Source organism: Tamandua tetradactyla, chromosome 2, assembly GCF_023851605.1.
Source record: "Tamandua tetradactyla isolate mTamTet1 chromosome 2, mTamTet1.pri, whole genome shotgun sequence".
NCBI lineage: Eukaryota > Metazoa > Chordata > Mammalia > Pilosa > Myrmecophagidae > Tamandua > Tamandua tetradactyla.
Window position 1 is genome coordinate 210,447,303 of NC_135328.1, and position 19,563 is coordinate 210,466,865.

At 45.6% G+C, this 19,563-nt stretch overlaps 1 protein-coding gene across 11 annotated transcripts in view; it reads right to left on the reverse strand.

Moving 5' to 3' along the window:
* Window positions 1-988: 988 nt before the first annotated feature.
* Window positions 989-19,563, reverse strand: part of FHAD1 (forkhead associated phosphopeptide binding domain 1) — a 192,904-nt gene continuing 174,329 nt past the window's right edge. For 2 of the 11 annotated variants that reach the window (XM_077151207.1, XM_077151206.1), the window contains exons 27-32: window positions 19,081-19,176; window positions 17,629-17,849; window positions 16,920-17,085; window positions 12,323-12,403; window positions 9,666-9,719; window positions 990-3,241 (exon numbers count right to left, since the gene is read on the reverse strand). In XM_077151207.1, coding sequence (XP_077007322.1) covers window positions 3,125-3,241; window positions 9,666-9,719; window positions 12,323-12,403; window positions 16,920-17,085; window positions 17,629-17,849; window positions 19,081-19,176 — 735 coding nt within the window. In that variant the 3' untranslated portion in view covers window positions 990-3,124. Of the gene's footprint in view, window positions 3,242-9,665; window positions 9,720-12,322; window positions 12,404-14,206; window positions 16,289-16,919; window positions 17,086-17,628; window positions 17,850-19,080; window positions 19,177-19,563 lie in introns of those variants that run through there. The other 9 variants (XM_077151204.1, XM_077151213.1, XM_077151205.1 and 6 more) reach the window with 8 other exon arrangements.

Genomic DNA, 19,563 nt, shown 5'->3' on the forward strand with positions numbered 1-19,563 from the left:
TTTTAGTTAGCCCCAGGAGGTTTCTGTTGTTTGCAACCAAAGAATGTTGAGTGATACAAAGGGTCCTAGTAGAACCCAAGGGCAAGAACTAGAACTAGCCTTCACAAGGAAAAGAACTAGGAACCAGAGAGCCGTTAGGAATCAAGGTAATAGTTTCTCCTCCTGTGTCAGCTGGGAATGCATTCAGTTTTAAATAATGTAGAAGCCAAGGTGGGCAGATTATAAAAATTTGGAGTCCCTACCATGTTGTCTCTGACCATGTGACTTGCTTTGTCCAATGGGATGTTAGCAAACACAAGACACATAGAGACCTGAAAAGTGCTTATGCACTGGGGATTGCTCTTTCCTGCTGCTCTTGGGAACCGATGACCACCACTACATGAATTAGCCTGATCTAACTTCCTGGATGAGGAAGACTGAGTGGAGCTGAGATGAATCGTCCCAGCTGAGGCCTCTCTAGGCTAGGAATTCTCAACCTCAGTACTACGTATAATTTTTTTGTTTTGGGGAACTGTCTTGTGCATTGTAGGGTGTTTAGCAGAATCCCGAGGCCTCGACCCAGTAGATGACAATAGCACCCCCAGGTTGTGACAACCAGAATTGTATCCAGACATTACCATATGTGTCCCCTGCGGCACAAAACTGCCCCTGGTTGAGAACCACTGCCCTAACCAAACTTGCCTGTCAGTGATCAGGTGTGTAAATGAGGCCAGCCTAAATCATCTAGTCCCAGCCAAGCCAGCCAAGCAATACAAGTGCCTGGCTTGAGCCATGCAATCTTGAATAATAATGCAGATATATTATTTTCAGTCACTAAGTTTTGGGGTGGCTTGTTCCACAATACAGATGGATACACCTGAGCACTGTGTCTTAAACAGGGATTTCCTTGTCTTACGCAACAAGAAGAACGAGTAGCAGTTCAATCATGGTGCAGAGCTCAGCGATACCGCCAGGCACCCCATCCCACCTCCCACCAGCCCTTCCTTGACTTTCTGCTCCATTCTTCTTGGCAGATGGGCTTCAACCTCTTGCTTGTTGTCTGATACCCCACAAGATGTCTGCCCCAGCTCCAAATCTGAGCTTCAGGAATGAAAAGGGAGAAAAGGAAAAGGGGTAGAGGGCAAAAATCTTTCTCCTTGCGAGGCTTAGCTTTTTATTCCAGAAAAGAAGCCCTTCCCAGGGGCTTTTACTTACATGTCATTGGCCACAACTGTACAATGTGGCCATTCCTGGCCGCAAGGGAGGCTGGGAAATCAAGCCTTCAGCCTTCAGCCTAAGTAGCAGACGAAATCAAAGAGGAAGGGACTCATGACGGCTTTGGGGTAGCCAAGCTCCACTGTCTGTTACAGTCTCTCTGTTGTTACCTGGTTTCTTGTCTCTACTTGCTGCATGCTCACTCCAGCCTTTTCTTTTTCTGATGATTGGATCTGTTTCTCTGAATACAAGGGGGATGTGACCACCCCAGACCTGGAACTGTATTAAGACTCTCAGCTCCAGCATCACCAATGACCTGAGTGGTAACCCAGTGTCCCATTTCCAAACACCATGGACAGAGATGCTGATTGGTCCAGCTTGAGTTGGGAGAAAGATCCCATTGGCTTGGATTGAAGTGGTATCTCCATTCAACCAATCAGCTATGGCCAAAAGAGCCGCCTTCTGTAGACATACCTGATCCTGGAGTTCGATTCTCAGAGAAAGGGAGGTGTGGTTGAGGAGAAACCCAACACTATCTCGTTTAAGGAGCAAAGAAATGCAATTGCCATTATGGGTTGTAAAGTTGCCATGATAAAAATTAGCCTGTCCTTGAAAGCACTAAAGTACAGTAAGTCATACAAGCATTATATGTAACATATGCAAATTTGAATATACAGGCTCAACAAACAAATGATATAATTTTTCATAGAATTTGGCTCCCAAACACAAGTCAGCTATTTGAACTGCTGCTTCTTAACCAAAGTGTCTGGTGTTAGGGGGAAAACTGGCAGTTTTGGACTTATGAGATATGGAACAATATACATAATGCCATGCACTTTATGGAAAACGTAAGGGATTTTCAAGAATATTTTTGAGGTTAAGTACTGTTCACCTCCTCTGTGACCTGTGGCCTTAGCCCTGTGTCATATGTACCGTCATAGAAAATCACAAGAGAGTTTCTTCTACTTCCCTTGGTTTTAATCCATATAAAAAATACATTTGGTTTGAAATTATTAAAATATTTTTATTGTGGCTTTTCAAAAATCAGAAAATAAATGATATTCATGGATTCTGTCTCCTCCTTCCATTTTGTTTGGCCGCCCTGGCCATGTAAGAAAGGCAGTGAGAGGATGGGTGGATGGAGAGAGGACAGAGCTTTGGAATTAAAGGGTATTTCCATCTGGGAAGTATCTTCTCTTTGGTGACTGGGATTTGGTCTCTCCTTATGGCTCGAGGGCTTGAACTACTGAACCATCTTGGTGTAGCAAGAATGGACAGTATAAGATGGGGTTAGGGACCTGGGTTCAAGACCCAACTCTTCAATTTACTAAATTTGTGTGATTTTAGGTATGCTTAAAACCTTTCTGGGTCTCTGCTTCTTTGTCAGTAATATGGGGAACATAATACTATTTACCGCTCGTCGTTTGAGGGGAGGATTAAGTGAGAAGTGTTTTGAAAACTGCCAAGTGCCATACAAATGTTAGCCATTATTACGGAAACAATAAAACTGATCAGTGTTCTAAATGTGTTATAAGTAAATCAATTTAAACTCACTATATTATGGCCCTGACAGCACTGAGGTGACCTTCCTGTACAAGTCTTGAGTTTTCTCAACTGAGGTCTCTTGGAGCTCTTTGGAGTTGTGACATTTGGGTATGTCGTGATGCAAACGTAATTTTATCTACCCAGGCCTAGGAGTCTAAGTTACAAACTTAAATATATTCTTCCTACACCTGAGTGTGTATATAGTCATTGGTATTTTTTCTCCCCCACGCTCCATAGTACATCATTGTGCAAAATACCAGTCTAGAAAGCAAAAATACTAGGGCAACAATCTTTAAAGTCCTACAAAAGCATCTTACTATTTTGATACAAAAGAGTCAAACTGACTCACGGAGGATCACACCAGTTTTGGTGGGATGACATCTCTCTAGATCCTTCCACCAGGCTTAGAAAGCAAAAGGCTCTGGCTGGATTTGCTTGATGAGTCTTTCTTCAGTGTCTCTCTTTCTTGGTCCATCTTTGGAGTGGCTTTTCTGACTCCAACCTTCAAAGAACCAAAGGAACAAACACACAAATTGATAACTGTAAAGAGATCCCAACATGTTCACTCAAAAAAAAAAATCACTTTTCACACAAAATAAATTGTTGCTTTTTAAAAAAGATCATAGATATGAGCAAAAAGAAGAGATTCGTTTTGTTTATCACACTACCCAGGGTTGACTGGACAGTTGGCACATGTTGGGCTATTTAGAGGGCTACTTCCAGGATTTGGGGTTATGGACTGTTGAGATGCTACTTGCCTTCTGGCTGGACCTCTGATGGGAGGGCTGTGAGGTCATCCTCTCTCATAACATCATGAAAGAGAAGAAATTGACAGATGTTTGGAGAGATGTGGTGTGTGTGTGCATATGAGAAATGACTGGGATCTGATGGCTTACAAGTTCTTTTTTTATTTTTCATTTTTTAAAAATGTGCAGGGTTTTTAGAGCTTTTCTTTTTTTAAAATTTTTATCCTAGAATCATATATAAAACCTAAAATGTCCCTTTTTAGTCACATTCAATTATACAATTTATGCTGTTAATTACTGTGCTGGTTCAAAAGGGTTATGTCCCCTAGAAAAGCCATGTTTTAATCTAAATCCCATTTCATAAAGGCAGAATAATTCCTATTTAATACTGTATGTTTGAAACTGTAATGAGATCATCTCCCTGGAGGTGTGATTTAATCATGAGTGGTTGTTAAGCTGGATTTAGGTGACGACAGGTCTCCACCCATTTGGGTGGGTCTTGATAAGTTTCTGGAGTCCTATAAAAGAGGAAATATTTTGGAGAATGAAGGAGATTCAGAGAGAGCAAAGCAGAACAACGCAGCCATGAGAAGCAGAGTCCACCAGCCAGTGACCTTTGGAGATGAAGAAGGAAAACACCTCCTGGGAAGCTGCATGAAACTGGAAGCCAGAAGAGAAAGCTAGCAGATGACGTCGTGTTTGCCATGTGCCCTTCCAGATGAGACAGAAACCCTGACTGTGTTCACCATGTGCCTTCTCACTTGAGAGAGAAACCCTGAACTTCATCGGCTTTCTTGAACCAAGGTATCTCTCTCTGGATGCCTTAGATTGGACATGTCTATAGACTTGCTTTAATTGGGACATTTTCTCGGCCTTAGAACTGTAAACTAGCAATTTATTAAATTCCCCCTTTTAAAAGCCATTCTGTTTCTGGTATATTGCATTCGAGCAGCTAGCAAACTAGAAGAATTGCATTCAGTGTTGTGCTACCTTTACCACTATCTATTACCAAAAACTTATCCATCACTCCAAACAGAAAATCTGTACCAATTAAGCATTCTCCCCCTTCCCTACTGTCCCCCCCATAGCCCCTGATAACCTGTATTCTAGTTTCTGAATCTGTGAGTTTGCTTAATCTAATTATTTTGTATCAGTGAGCTCACAATGTTTGTCCTTTTCTGTCTGGCTAATTTCACTCAACATGATGTCTTCAAGTTTCATCCATGTGGTCTCATGTACCAAAACTTCATTCCTTTTTATGGCTGAATAATATTCCATTGTCTGTACAGACCACATTTTGTTTTTTCATTCATCAGTTGATGGACACTTGGGTTGCTTCCATTTTTTTTTGGCAATTACAAATAATACTGTTATGAATGTTGATATGTATCCTTTTTGAATCCTGGCTCCCTTTTGACCCCTAGTTTTCATGAGTCATTGACTCCTGGAGCTTTATAAGAAGCCCACCTTCAATTTTGGAATGGGTTTCTGTTATTTGCAATCCAAGAATCTTTCACATACAATATTGTATTTACTGCAGACTCCATTGTAACTTACAAGTTTCTTTCCAGCAAGGTTTAATTTGTCAACCCAACCTCCTGCAAAATGTTGACTCCAACCGTTAGGGCACACTTACCCCTGGGGAAAGAGGGCTGGGTGGGCAGGTCATGTTTTGGCTCTGCCACTTACTGTGTGACCCTTGGTTTCCTCATTCATCAAACAGGAATCAAAATATTCCTCCTGCCTTCCTCCCACAGCCAAGGGGAGATTCTGGGAGCCTATCAATGGGTGGGGCTGTTGGGATCATCTCTTGAGCTCATTCAACTTTAAGACGTTAAAAATCACCTCCTTATGCTGGTGGCACAGCAGCCTTGAAAGCGTTTTGAGACTGAATTCAAAATCATTTCAGGGTGAAAAAGGTTAAAGGCTCTGTGCACAGAGAAAATGCTGGTCTGAACATTCGGGGGAGGAACAAACAGCAAATGTAGAAAACCCTTTTCCGTAAATAGCTTTTCCTCATATTTCCTTCTTACTGGGTTTGCAGTAAGACTGCTGACTATGGGTGGCTCCCAGCTGCCAGTGCCCTGATCAGGTGTGGGGTTGGCTGTTGGAGTTGAAGGCAGGAGGTTTGTTAAAAATAAAGAGACCTGGGCTGGGGTTAAAGTAATTCAGAACACGGGGTAAGGAAGACAGTGTCTATATTTTAGAACCACACATACTCTGAAACCAATGGAAGAAAGGTTTATTGATCTGGAACTGAAATTTTCTGTAGTGCATAATCTAATTCAACCTATCTGTATAGCTCATTTGAACAAGTGAAACACAGGGAGCACAAAATAAGAAAGAGGTTCTTTAATCCTGTAAGATTCTTGTAATGCCTGGAAACATCCTAAGAGTATATTAAGCAGATAATCAAAAAGTATTGGCCAAGTCCTCTGAGGGAGGGGAGAAAGACTATGGAACCACTAAACCTTACCATCAGGGAATCCCCTGATACTGTGCCAAACTTTAGGGATTCCCAAATCACTTTAGGGACACCCAAATCAGTAGGCCATGCCCTCGATCATGAGGTTTACTCTTGTAAAGCTTATGTAGGTAGCAGAGAAGCTTGGGCTACCTACAGGCATGCCTAAGAGTTACTTCTGGAGGACCTCTGTTGTTGCTCAGATGTGGCCTCAGTCTCTCTAAGACCAACTCTGCAAGTGAAATCATTGCCCTCCCCACTATGTGGGACATGACATCCAGGGGTGAAAGTCTCCCTGGCGATGTGGGAAATGACCGCCAGGGATGAATCCAGACCTGGCACTGTGGGATCAACAATTACATCCTGACCAAAACGGAGAAAAGAAGTGTAATTAATAAAGTATCAGTGGCAGAGAGAGTTCAAATAGAGTCTAGAGGCTACTCTGGAGGTTGCTGTTATGCAAGCTTCAGGTAGACCTTGCCACCTATCATAACCTGCCAACCCCTAGCCAGGACCATTCCAGCCAATCCTAAAGAACACCTAGGGCAATTTATAAGGCTCCACAAGGGTTCCAGGCACTAGAGTAACTTGCCAGAAACCTACAACCTCCACATGGGTCCCTGATCCAGATAAGTCCTGAAACCTAGCCCAGCCTCTCCAGAACATCAGATAGTTCCATCTCCCTACCCCATATTAAGTGACAGACCCTTCCAATATAAAAAATGTAGAATGGCCATAGCACAAACAACCTCAAAGGTACGGAAAGAGCAAAGGTGATGGTGGAATTATACACAGAAGATAGGACTTAACAAATGAATATGAATGCTGAATCATTAAATTGGTATCTCTTTTAGTCTCCAGTATTTTAGAGCAGCTAGAAGTAAAAACCTAAAATTGTAAAATCGTAACCCATGTCAAAGTCTGAAATATGTTCTACAATTAATTGTGGTGCTGTGCTTTGAAATTTATAGTTTTTTTGTAAATATGTTATTGTTCATAAAAAAAAAAAGGAAAAAAAGTCGATTGTGATGATAAAAAAGTATGCAAGCCCACTAGTGTCCTATATTCTGGAGCAGCTAGAAGGAAAAATATGAGAGGATCATATGGTAGCCCATGACAAAGTCTGGGACCTATCCTGTAACCACTTGTTGTAGAGTGCTTTGAAAACTATTTTTTTTTTAAGTTTCTCTGCTTTGTGTATATGTTACATTATACAATAAAAAAGTTTAAAAATAAATAAATAAATAAAGAGAACTGGGTCCCCCATGCCTCACCCCGACCTCCAGGTCTGCCAGGAGCTTGGGGTGGGGGGGCACCACAGAGCAAGCTTGGTTCACTTTTCACAGTGCCAAGGGAGGGGGTGGCAGAAGGCAGACTCGGGAAGAGGACGGCACTGATGGATGTGAAAATGTAAACATTGTGGCAGGAAGGGCTGGGGCGATCTCGAAGCTTCATTTTTGAAAAGGCGACCAAAGGTGAGTGCAATGGATTCGATGGATTCGCTTACGATATTTGGGACCTCACATCTCAGCCTTAGAATGAAAGGGCAGGGGTTGAAGTCACTTACATAGGGACACCCAGGTGTGAATTAACACAGGGCACAATGGGGTGGCTTTTTCAGGCAACTGCGAACATTGATTCTAGAAAGACCTACAGCTCATTCCCATACAACCTTAGGTCTCAGTTGAAACAGTCCTTCTTCAGGGAAGCCTCTCCTGTTGCTCGGACTGGGTGGGTTCCTGTGACATATTTCATCACTTCACTGGTCTTTGCTCTTAAAACACTTTGCACAAAGTAATTATCTTATTGCTTGTATTTCCTTTTTTTTATGGCCCAAGAACGGAAGTAGAAAGCCAGGGACTTTTGTCTCTTTATCCATTGATCTACCCAGTGTTACTTAACTTTTTCTCCATTATCGCCTAACACCGCCCCCTCCTCCCCAACTCCCCAAAGAGTCCTTTAGACCTTTCTCCTAATTGGGCTCCACCCCCATGAAATTTTAACACCAGATATACTGTATATCTGTTTATGCACTGTGTGTGTGTGTATATATATAAATATATACATATATGCATAACTGTGCTTTATACATGAAAAGAGTAACGTAAGCCCTCCAAGAACAAATTTTTGCCCCCATTGTGAATGTATGATCTAACCTCACCCAACATCTGGACCCTCCTGCCACATCGTGGGTTCTCAGTAAATATTTGTTGAATGAATGAGGGCAGGGACAGTATCTCTTTTTGTTCACCCTTCCATTCCTAGTGCCTGGCAGAGTATGTGGTCTAGAATATACAATAAGTATTTGTTAGTTGGTCGTCTGTTCTTTTTAGCATACAACCCACAAACAAATATAAGACTATTGGCCGCAATGAAAAAAGGAAATTAAATCAATGAATGGCATCTTGGAGAACAGAAAACAAAAATACCTAGGGTCTTAATAAGAAAAGAGACTCTGGGTCTGAGGCTTGCTAGAGGTGGACACACTTTTATGAGTAGGCAAGACTGAAAAGAGAAGATTTTATATGAACCATCTTCTCCAAGGGGTCCTGAGACTCCAGCCCCCCCAAGGACAGAAGGCATGCTAGAGAGGAAGGGGACCCCAAGTTACACTTTTCAGGGGACTCAGAGGAAACCTTTCTGCGCTGAGGAAGCTTCAGCTGGAGGGTAGAAGAATCAGAAGATCACCCTTTGCTCATAGCTGAAGCACTTTCTCTCCCACCTCCCCACTCCAATAAGCACAGGGACACCTGAAATTTCAGGGGCTTCACAAGAAGCACAATATCCCTATGCCATCCAGGGCCCATCTCAACATCTCCGCTGTTATCTTACATCCCCAGGTAGTCCTCAGCCGAAACTGAGCCCTGGGGTGCTTTCCACCTGCTCCTCTTTCCTGTGTGCACGGAGAACAAGCAACAGACCACCCACCTGCTCCCACTGCAGGGTGGCAGAGGCCTCACATGTGGGGGGACCTCCATGGACAACTACTTCTGACATCCTGCTCTGAGCAGGACCATCTCATCTTTGAAGAAGGTTGTTAGTTGAGAAGAGTCCTCTACTTGCCAAAATGTCTCTTGAGGACCTAGAATATCTTTGGTGCCTCCAATGATAATTTTGTAATCTCAGAATAATTGTGGCCCTTTATCAAACTCGATTATATCACCTCTCGTGTATTCACCAGCAATGTGTTTAGCTTTCAAGTTTCCTGTGCGCTCCCCTCTACTGCCTGGGAAGTGGGAATGTGAATTGGGCAAATTCCAGTTCCAGGGCTGAATTGTGAATGGCACTGTTTCAACACGTTTAAGATTTCATAGTCTTGATTTTCAACTCTTAAAAAAGAGTATGCGAGGGGGAAGCTTCCTTGAAATCCAAGAGAAATGCCTCCGGATCCTCATCAGGGTGATTACCTCTAAGGGGGCGTAAGGAGCACTTACCTGGGGGTCGGATCTGCACTCAACGCTAGCCCTCCTACTTGGCCGGGTGGCTCTGAACAAATTAAAGTCTCTGAGCCTCAGGAACCTTATCTGTGAACTGGGGATGATGGCAATACCCACCTGGAAGGGTCATTGTGCAGGTTAAATGAGATGGTGCATGCTGCGTGCTTAGCTCTCTGCCTGGCATGTGCTAAGGGCTCAACTCGTAGCGGATATGGTGCTACTGCTAGCAGGGTTTCCTGCCTCAGTCCTACTGTTTTCTTTCTTCTCTTTCTGGCTCACCTGGAAATTTGAATTCCGCATCCTGTTCTTCACCATCTCTACAAACATTCGTCTCTTTAATACAAAAAGAATATTGAAAAAATTTAGCTCATGTTCCTCTTTGCATCTAGCATGGAAGAAAAATGGATTTTCTTCAACTTTTAGATGCTACTCATGTGGAATACTGGACCTTCTCAGGGGCAGGGAGTGAGAAGATGGGGTACAGGGAGGGTGGCTTTGGGGTGGGGGGCAATGCTACACTGCCTTGCTGGATCTCCTGGGGATCCCTGCTCCAGATCCCAGCAGACTGATTGAGGGGCCCATGGGAAATACTGCACTTTCTTTGGAGGACACATCTGTCTGGCTGGAAGCAGAGGCTCACAGAGCAGGTGAAAAAGGCTGCAGGCATCTGGCGGTTTTCCACCCGAGCCTCCCAACACTGCTGGCATGAAGTTCCCCCCAGGGCTGGTGAGACTGCAGTGACTGACCTCTCTGTTGGAGGCTCTGCTGGGAACCCACCATCACCCCAAATCTGGAGCATGCTGTCTCCCTGGGGTGTATCACAGTGGCTGGCCCTGGTCCCTTTTGGATGCTGTCCTTCAGGATCAGTTGTCTGAGTAAGCGAGGGGGCCGGGGCCTCCCTCACAGGTGGCTGCCCTGGGAGGTGACTGGGCATGGGTACCAGGAAGAGGGAGTTCCCTGAGAGTCCAGAGCCTCCACCCAGGTCACCAGCCTGACATCCGCAGGAGTCAGGGAAGTAAAAGCAGTGGGTGACGTGGGCTGGGCGGGGATGGCAGTGAACCAAGTGGCACGGGTCCTCTCTAAGGGCCCGGAAGATGGCGACCCTGAGGGAATGTGGGTCTCGTGTCACCAGGTCTTCCAAGTTTCCAAAGAAGCTGGAGTCACCAGACCTTACAAGTTTCCAAAGAGACTGGGAATTCAGAGGTTTCTGTGAAAGTACCCTCCTTCGAAATGTTACTTAAAAAATGGCCCATGAGCCAAATGAAATATGCCATTGGGCGGCCATTTTGGCATCTGCTTCAGAGACTCTACCTGGCTGATGCTTCTATATGTTTGTTGGTGAGGTTGCCAGAAAAAACACAGGACGTCCAGCTACATCTGAATTTCAGAATGCAAACAAATACATTTTTTAGTTTAAGCATAAGCCCTAATATTTCATGGAACATACTTAAACACGGATTTGTTGTTTATCTGAAATTCAAACTTAACTGGGTGTCCTGTTTCCCTCCCTTTCCCTGCTAGATGTGGCAATCCTATTGGTTGGGCATTCCCAAAACCCACAGAGGAAGGAAGTAAGACCCTCTTTTGGGGAAGGGCCATAGGAACATATCTCTTCTCCTCGCATAAAGGATTCTGACTCTACTCCCAGGACATATTTGTGAAGGCTTTAGGGCCTGTTTTTAACTTTATTTCATTCTCAGGCATTTCCCATGGAGAAGGCCTCGAGTCTGCAGCCACTCAATATTTACCACAAACTCAGGTGACAAGAACTAACTTCAGAAGACAGTCCAGATAATGCAAAGCAGTAGTTTTAAATATTTCTTTTTCTTTTGGGGGATGGAGCAGCAGAACTCTTTATCCAAGAAAAATCCCATGAGGAACTCAGCACATAAAACAGATGAAAGGGTGAAGGGGAGCTGCTCTGATGGAAGCAAGTGTGTGGGTGGGTGGGGTGGTGGGGGGGGAGGAATCAAGAGTCACATCCTTCCATGGAACACTGTGGCTCAAGAGAACCCCAGTTTGAACACTGCTCCAAAGTATATTTCTGGATTAAATCCAGCCAGTGGACAGCTGAGCACTGAAGCGCAGTGCCTGACCCTGCAGACCTGCTTTTACTGAACTTTACTGACTTCTCTGGGGCGTGAACACATCATTGTATCCTATTTATTTATTTTTACATGGGCAGGCACCAGGAATTGAACCCTGGTCTCTGGCGAGAACTCTGCCTGCTAAGCTGCTGGGGCCTGCCCACATCATTGTATCCTGAAAGCTGTTCTCAGAGATGGTGCAGCCAACACTGTGCTGCTTCCACAGAAAGACTATTCTCAGGGATGTTGTCCCAAACGTCACACGCTATCCATCTGGGGGGAGAGCTGGTAGGTCTTTGTTCTAAGAACATGTCCGAGCCCCAGATCCACTGTATCGCTGGGACACCATGGCCTGTGGACCAGCTGGGTTTCCTATTTCCAATTGGCCGCCAGGAAGCTTGGAGTCCAAGGCGTGACTGGGCAGGTGTGAAGCCCATTACTTTTGGCACGTCATCTTCACTCCTGGCTCCATTTGGCACCAATCTTTCCTTCTTTCACCCCACTTATTTCATTCTCAGGGCAGGTTGACTTCCTCCTGGGGCCTCCTACCCCTCTCTTCTCTACTTCTCCTTTCATATGACCTGGCCTCTGTAGCTGCTCCATTAGCCAAAAGTACATTTCCATTTCCCCTCTGCCTCACCTCACATTAAGATACTGGAGTGCACGCTTGTTTGCCTTTGGGCCATTTGTTCAAACTGCAGGTGGGGTACGGGCTGTGAGCTGGGGTGGGGGTGTGGGGGGTGCAAGCTCCTGGGCAGCGCGTGAAGCATGTACACTCCATAAGCTGTATCCTTTGGAAATACTGTGTCTGCTTTGTGTCTGGCTGCAGAATTGACAACCCTTCCATACCTGCCTCTCCTTTTCTTGGAAGGAACAGTTGCAAGGTGTAGCTTCTTTTGCGTTTCTCTGTTCATGATCTTCTAAATGTTCCTGGGTGAAAACACCAGGTGAACAATAGTCTGTAATGTGTCCTTACCTGTCCCCTCTGTGACACACCTGAGAGATTTCTAAGAGACACTGGTGGGCAGCAGATAGGAGGGGCCAGTGATGAAGCCTTTTTTTTCAGCCATCTTCTGCCTACACATTGCCTCACCTTATCCACATTTTACTTCTCCATCCTTGTGTGGGCCCGAGGGTACCACTCCCAGCCCACCCCACCCCATCCCATTCTCATCCCGCACAATATCTGCCAATTGCCACTCCTTGGTCAAAAACACACAAACGGCACTGAGGAAGTGGGGATCATGAGATTATCTGGGAGCAAGAGAATCTGGAAAACGATGAACTGAACAGAATAACGAAGATAAGGGATGGTGGTATAAGAGCACTCACTGAGCGGCTCCATTTCCCAGGCGCTTGCTAAGGGTTTGAATCAAATCCTATGGGTTAGGCGCTGTTTTTTATTCTCCTCTTCAACATGAGGAATCTGAGATTACTAAGCAGAGGGAAAGTAAGGGGCTCCAGCCACAGCAGAGACCATGGGACAAAGCTACGGCCTGCTCCGTGGCCAGGGTTTGCTTGCAGGAGCCCGGAAGGAGCCGCTGAGCCGCTTTCCCAGCCGGAATGCTTCTGCCTTTTTCATACTTTGAGCCCCAGTAAAGGGCCTGCATGCCTCTCAAATGGCCACTTCTGCGCACTGAAACATCTTCTATGGAGAATTTCAGTCATAACCCATTCACAAAAAGTATCTGGGCTCTCTCTTGGCTGTAGCCCGAGTTGTATCCATCAGATAGAAAAGAGAGCTTTCTAAAAGAGCTGTCAGCTTTAGGAGGACCAGGGGAAAAGCCTCAGGGTTTGCTGAATGCATCGGCTGGCAGGAAGCTCTCTGAAAGCAACCCAAGGGATTGCCTCCCTTTGCCCATGAGTTGCCTTTGCTCTCTCAGCTAGTCACTGAGTGAGCTGGCACGCCAGCACCAGCTGCATGTCACTGCACCCTCCCCGCTGCCCCAGGAAGCAGGTCCTCAGATTCTCACTTTTATTTATTGTTGCTGGTGAGAAACCTGAGGCATGGGGAGGTGAAGGTTCTGTTCTGTTTGATTCCAGAGTCCACCTCTTCAATTGCAGGCACACAGCCGCCTTTTGCATTGAGGTAGGAGTGGGCTGGGTTGAGCGCAGCCTGGGCCATTGTCACTGTCACGGTGTCACATGGAGAGAGTGATGAACCCAGAGTATTTCAGAGCCCAGCCTCCGATGGCCATCAGGTTCTCTGTGCACACCCAGCATGGCGGCTGCCCATTTTATGTCAAGTCTCGTTTTCACAGCCAAAGGTATCAGTATGGAAGTATGACTTTTGATTCTGGAAAGTTCTGCTTGGGGATGAGATGTCCAAGCATTAAAACTGTGCTGGTTGCAGGGGGCAGGAGGAGGGGCTCGGAGACTTCGTCATGATTTTATACAACTTCAAGGTGAGTAATTTCATGTTCTACTTCCTACTCTATGAAGGAGTGAATGGCTCTGAAATTTTATTAGACTGAAAAAATTTAAGCTCCTTGTGAAAAAATTAGATATAATGATAAAAAAAAATGGAATCTGATTTCTCTTTAAGTACCATTTAAAAAGTTAAACTATACTTCTAGGAGAGAACTGATGCCAGGACAGATATATACATGTTCTATTTTAGAATCCAGTAAAACTTTATATATTTTTTCCTGACAAGCAGAAATTTCTGGTAACATATTAATGACCAAAAAATGCGAAATGGAGTCCTGGAATAAAAACTCAGGAACAAAAGCAGATGGCGGGGGTGGGGTGGGGGTGGAATCTGCCCTGGTCTGAGAAATGTGGCAAAGAGTGGGCATGGAAAAGCGAATGGGGCAGGGTGGTGGCAGATCTGGGTGGGAACCCTGGGTCTGCTGCTTAGTAGCCAGGCATTGCTACCCTCTGCTAACCTCAGTTTTCTCATTTCTCGAATGGTCTAACACTCACCAGCTTACCTCACAGGGCTCATCCATGTGAAATGAAGAGTGCACAGGTCGGAGCAGGTACCTGCTACTCGGTAAATGCTCAGCGTTCCCATGCTGTGGGTATAGCTCTCATCAAACCTTTCCCTGAGTCGTTGATTCCGTGAATTTGAAAGTTCCCAGATCTGGCTGTTGAAATGCTGGGGAGTCTTGGCACAGGTTTGACTTCGCCATTTCAGATCCTTCTCCCATTGAAGGAGGCCTAGTGGCAGCCAAGCTGGCGGGGCCCCAGACTGCCTCTGAATGAGGTAGCCCATGAATAATGCATCTGAAGTCTGATTATGTAAATCCTCAGGTTTTCTTACACTTTCAGCCAGCACATGACAATGGGCCTTTAGGGCCCTTTGTGGCCCCATTCTGTGGTTTGGTGTGTCTGCTTTGGGGCCTGGCTCGCCAAGCCCTGGGGCACCTCAGAAGGAGCAAACCCTCCAGAGGACACAGCAAAGGGAAAGCCAGACCCCTGTCACTGTCCAGCTCTCCCTGGCTTCCCCCGGTGTAAAAGGAGACTGTCCTGCCCAAGGCAGCCCCCGGCACACGCAGATGGGGCTGTGATGTTTAATTCAGAGGGTGAACGATAGAAACACTACAGCCAGCGTATCCTCAGAAGCAGGCTGGTGCTTTCATTTCTGGGGCTGGAAGTCCCGGAGCCCAGTGTGGGAGGGAGAGCAGGGCTTCTGCAAGGAACTCATCTGGCCACGCCTCCTGGTCGCATGGGGGTGGGGGGCGCGGACTCTCACGAGCTCATGCAGGCAACAAGCACACTCACATATACCACTCACATGCACACCTGCACACACCAGCACAACCTGCACACACATGCACATACTCGTACACTAACACACTTATATCCATGTGTATGCAATCAAGTGCATACACATGCGCACATACACACCTGCCTTGCACTAACACATGCGCGCACACACATACAACACACACACACAGTTATAAGGAGATGCTTATGAGGAGATGGCAGCTGAGCCTATTTTCTTGATTGCCTCATCCTAAGCCTTGAGATCTGCTCTGGCTTAGAGAGGAGTTAAAGAAATGCAAAATTGTGATTGTATTGGAATTCACTGTTTCAGTGTCTGGCACCAAGCAGGCCCAAAGACACACTGCTGACTGCAGGAGAGGATGGATATAGGTATAAACTGCAAAGAAAATAAGAAAGCCCCTCAGCTGGCCATGTTGTAGGCACAAGGCTGCCAGGTACCTTTGAAGCCGTTTGGGTGCTGGACCTGCAAGCCACGCTGTGGGGGAAACTTTTCATTAGCAGATTCCTCTGGCCTGAGGCAGATCTCACCCCAAAAAAGCACAGGTACAAGCCACTGGCAGCAGGGAGAAGGGCAGCATCTGCCTGCCCAGCAACTTCCAGGAGGCAGGCCCCAGGCCCTCAGGTGCTTTAAAGACAGCACAGATACCCCTCACCACCTGGAACCATTTAGTACAAACAACAGCAAGAGCTCGGATACAAAGGAAGCCTACATTTTACTGAACAGTCCCAGCAAACCTGCAAGGCAGGTGCTGTTAGCCCCCATTTACTCATGAGGAAAGCAAGGCTCAGAGGTTAACAGACCTGCATAAGGCCACAGTGACAGTGAGTGGAATGATTTGAACTCAGGGCTGACTGCCATGTAACAGATGAGATACCAGGGGGAAGGGGGACGATGGCTCTTTTTTGGCAGGGTCACCAGCCTGAGTCTGCATTCTTGGTTTCGAAGGCCAAAGCTGTCACCAACTCTATGCCAGGCAGCAAATCTCATTGCTTGTGTTTCTCATTCTCGTGTCTGTCCTCTGCGATCCCTTCAGCCTTGAATCCCAACCAGCCCATCATTCTGGTGGGCAGACACCAACTCTCCTTCAAAACCGAAGGCAGATTTTACTGCTGAGGGAAGCCCTCCCCAAACGCCCTTGGATGGGCTGAGCGCCTTCTCTGGCTCACACAGCCCCACTCTCTGACAAAGCATTTATCCCATTAAGTCATTCTTCCTGTTCCTCACTAAAGGATTTGTTCTGTAAGGCCCCCCGTCAATCCATTCATCCATGCACCTACCTGTCCATCTGTCCGTCTAGCCAATCACTTGTCCATCCATCCATCCATCCATCTGTTCATCCACCCATTTATCCACATCCACTCAACAAGTATTTATTGGGTGTCTACCATGTGCCAGGCACTCAGAATAGTGAACCCAAATCTCTCTTCTTAGAGAATATTCATTTATATATCCCCAGCACCTAGCAAAACAATAAGAATAAGAACAAGAGCCACAATTTACAAAAACTACAAAGAAGCACCCTGAGTCTCAGTGAGATTAAGACACTTGCCTAAGCTAAGTGGAAGGGCCAAGGTTTACATCTAGTTCTGTCGGATGCTGCATCTACTCCGCCACCTTCCTTTGCAGCAGGAAGTGGGCTCTGCCTTCCTGGGACGCCCCTGGGACCACCAGCCACTGCTTCTACAGGCTCCGTCCCAAGCCTGGGCCTCTCACCTTCTGCTGCCTGATCGTCCTGTTTATCCTTTTCTCTTGGGACAGCTGCTGCTCCGTGCGCTCCAGAGCCTCCTTCAGCAGGGCCTTTTCTTCTGCCTCTTTGTAGATTTTGTCCTCCAGCTTTGCCACCTGCGACTGATACATCTGAACAGACACTTTGCTCTGCCTGTGCATACGGGAGGAAGAGAGAGAGTTTCTTTTCCACTTGGTTTTCTCTTTCATCATCAGTGCCCCAGACCTGGAGACCCTCTCGATACTTCCATATTTCATTACGAGCAGAAGAGGATAAACGAGATTTGGGGAGTAGAGGGCAGAATAAAGAGCTACCTAGCTGAATAAGTGTAGCACGAGGATGGTAGAGGATATGCTAGGCCCCTACCCCCCAGCTTTCCAGAGAAGGGAGATCTGTGACTACTGAAAATATGATGGAACTACCAAAAGTATACCACTGGTAAAACATAAGCCAAGATTCCTAAAGGGCGCAGCTTGTTCATTAAAAGAGAACGCGGAAGGGCCCTTCAATTGCTGCTGTTCCATGGAGGGACTCGCCCCTCTCAAGCTCTGCCCCTGTCCCTCCCTGCCTTGCCCCCAATTTTTGTTATTGTACACCTAGGTCACTCTTCCACTTGTCACAGTCCTGGTGGTGACTACTGCCCCATGGTTTAGTCAGAAGGGAGGCCTGGGCCTTCCTGCTGGGAACCAGGCTGACCTGAGCTGGTCAATTTCTTTCTCAAATCCTCGCAGGAGCTCCTCTTTTCTCTCCAGCCGGTTCTTGAGCTGGGTGATCTTATCAAATACCAGATCGAGGTCCCTCTGTCGAAGATGATTGACTTTCTCCCTCTCTTTGGGGGAAAGGTACTTCATGGACACCTGCCCTGACATGTCCTTGATATTCATCAGACTCCCGAGGGTTCTGCTCAGATCCAGGTACTACAAGGAAAGTGTTGTGTTGCTCAAGTTAAAGTCGTGGCCCGAGACTGCTGGGGGCCGCCTCTAGGAAGCAAACGTCTAATCCTGCTTCACTCATTCTCTGCAATTGCAGAAAACAAACGAATGCTTTGGAAATGAGTATAATTGGGGTTTTCAGTATGACGCCCATTTTCCCTACATCCATTTACACTATCTATGCCTTTTTGAGAACCAAGAAAAAAAATGACAACAGATATAAACAGTCATTTAACAACCCAATTTCTAAAGAAATTTAGTTATATAGTTTCTAACATACTGCGATAGTATAGAGAGGTCTTGAAGAGCTATTATAATAGCAAATAGGCATGTAAGGTTGACATTTAAACTATTCCATGGGCCATGCAGGCAACTAAGGCTTTAGACAGTAGAACTGTAACTGAGAAATTAAGAATTAACAAATAAATACGATGACTGAATCATTATATAGATGCCTTTTTCTTACTTTTTAAGTATAGTATAGAATAAATAGCCAAACAGAAATACTTGAAAATCCTGAAACCTACTGAACGGTAATCCAGATGCCTTGATCTTTGATAATGATTACATAACTTTTATCTTGTGAGTGTAAAAACCTTATGACTTTCCCGGTACCTGCCCATGCAAAAAACAAACAAACAAACTTATGACTGGCCCCGCGTGTACCCCTTATCCTGTTTTACAAATTTGAAGTCTTGAGATCACTAGACAGCCCTTGAATGTTTGTTAATGAAGGAACTTGAATCAGCCCAGAACTAACCCACCCTATTTCCTAAGCTGTTTTACTAGACTAAGCTAGATCTAATGCACATTGGTCCCTGTGACACCTGCAATAGCCTAAACTTCAACCTAAAAGTGACCTGTACCTTATTATAATGCTAAAACTCATGTCCATCATTATGTTAAGACCACCATTTTCTCACATACATTCTGCAACAAAGCATGTAATCAATTTGTGCATGCTCAGTTGTCATCTTCACCCATTATACTCATTATCCTAAAACCTGCCCATCTTTTGATACTATAAAACTTTCAGAGTTACTGCAGTTTGGGGAGATAGATTTTAGGCCCATAGGCCACCTGTACTCCTTGCTTCACGTGGCAATAAAGTCTTTCTCCCTTTGAAAGCCAGTGTCATCCATTGGCTGTTATGCACATGGGACAGAGAACCCTGCATGTGATGGGTAACGAGATGATGGATGCAGTATTTACCTACCAGTTTTTCGCTGAGATCTAAAGCCTCAGCCACATCCACTTTGCTTGACCTCTCCATGTTCTGAATGGGCCCTGAGTTGGAAAGGCCACTTTGAGGCTGCAATAAAAAGGAAATACAAATTCTCTTGGTATGCCATCATGAATATCTACAACCAGAAATTAAAACACTGTGTGGTTCCTGAGAAGTAACTTGAGAGAATTGATTTTCATTTTGATTTCCTGACCATCCCATCTGGGGATCATTTCTTTGTCAACTGCTTTCATAGAACTGTGCTCTTACCATTCAGAGGTCAGCTTTCTGGTTGAAATTACACATCACTAGTCTCATTTTTTGGTCACTATCTGTCTGCCCTCTAGACCAGTGATTCTAGACTGGGGGTGAAGTTGCCCTCCAGTCCAGGGGACATTTGGCAGTATCTGGACATATTTTTGTTTGCCACCTCTAGGGGAGGGTGTACTGCTGGCATCTAGTGAGTAGAGGCCA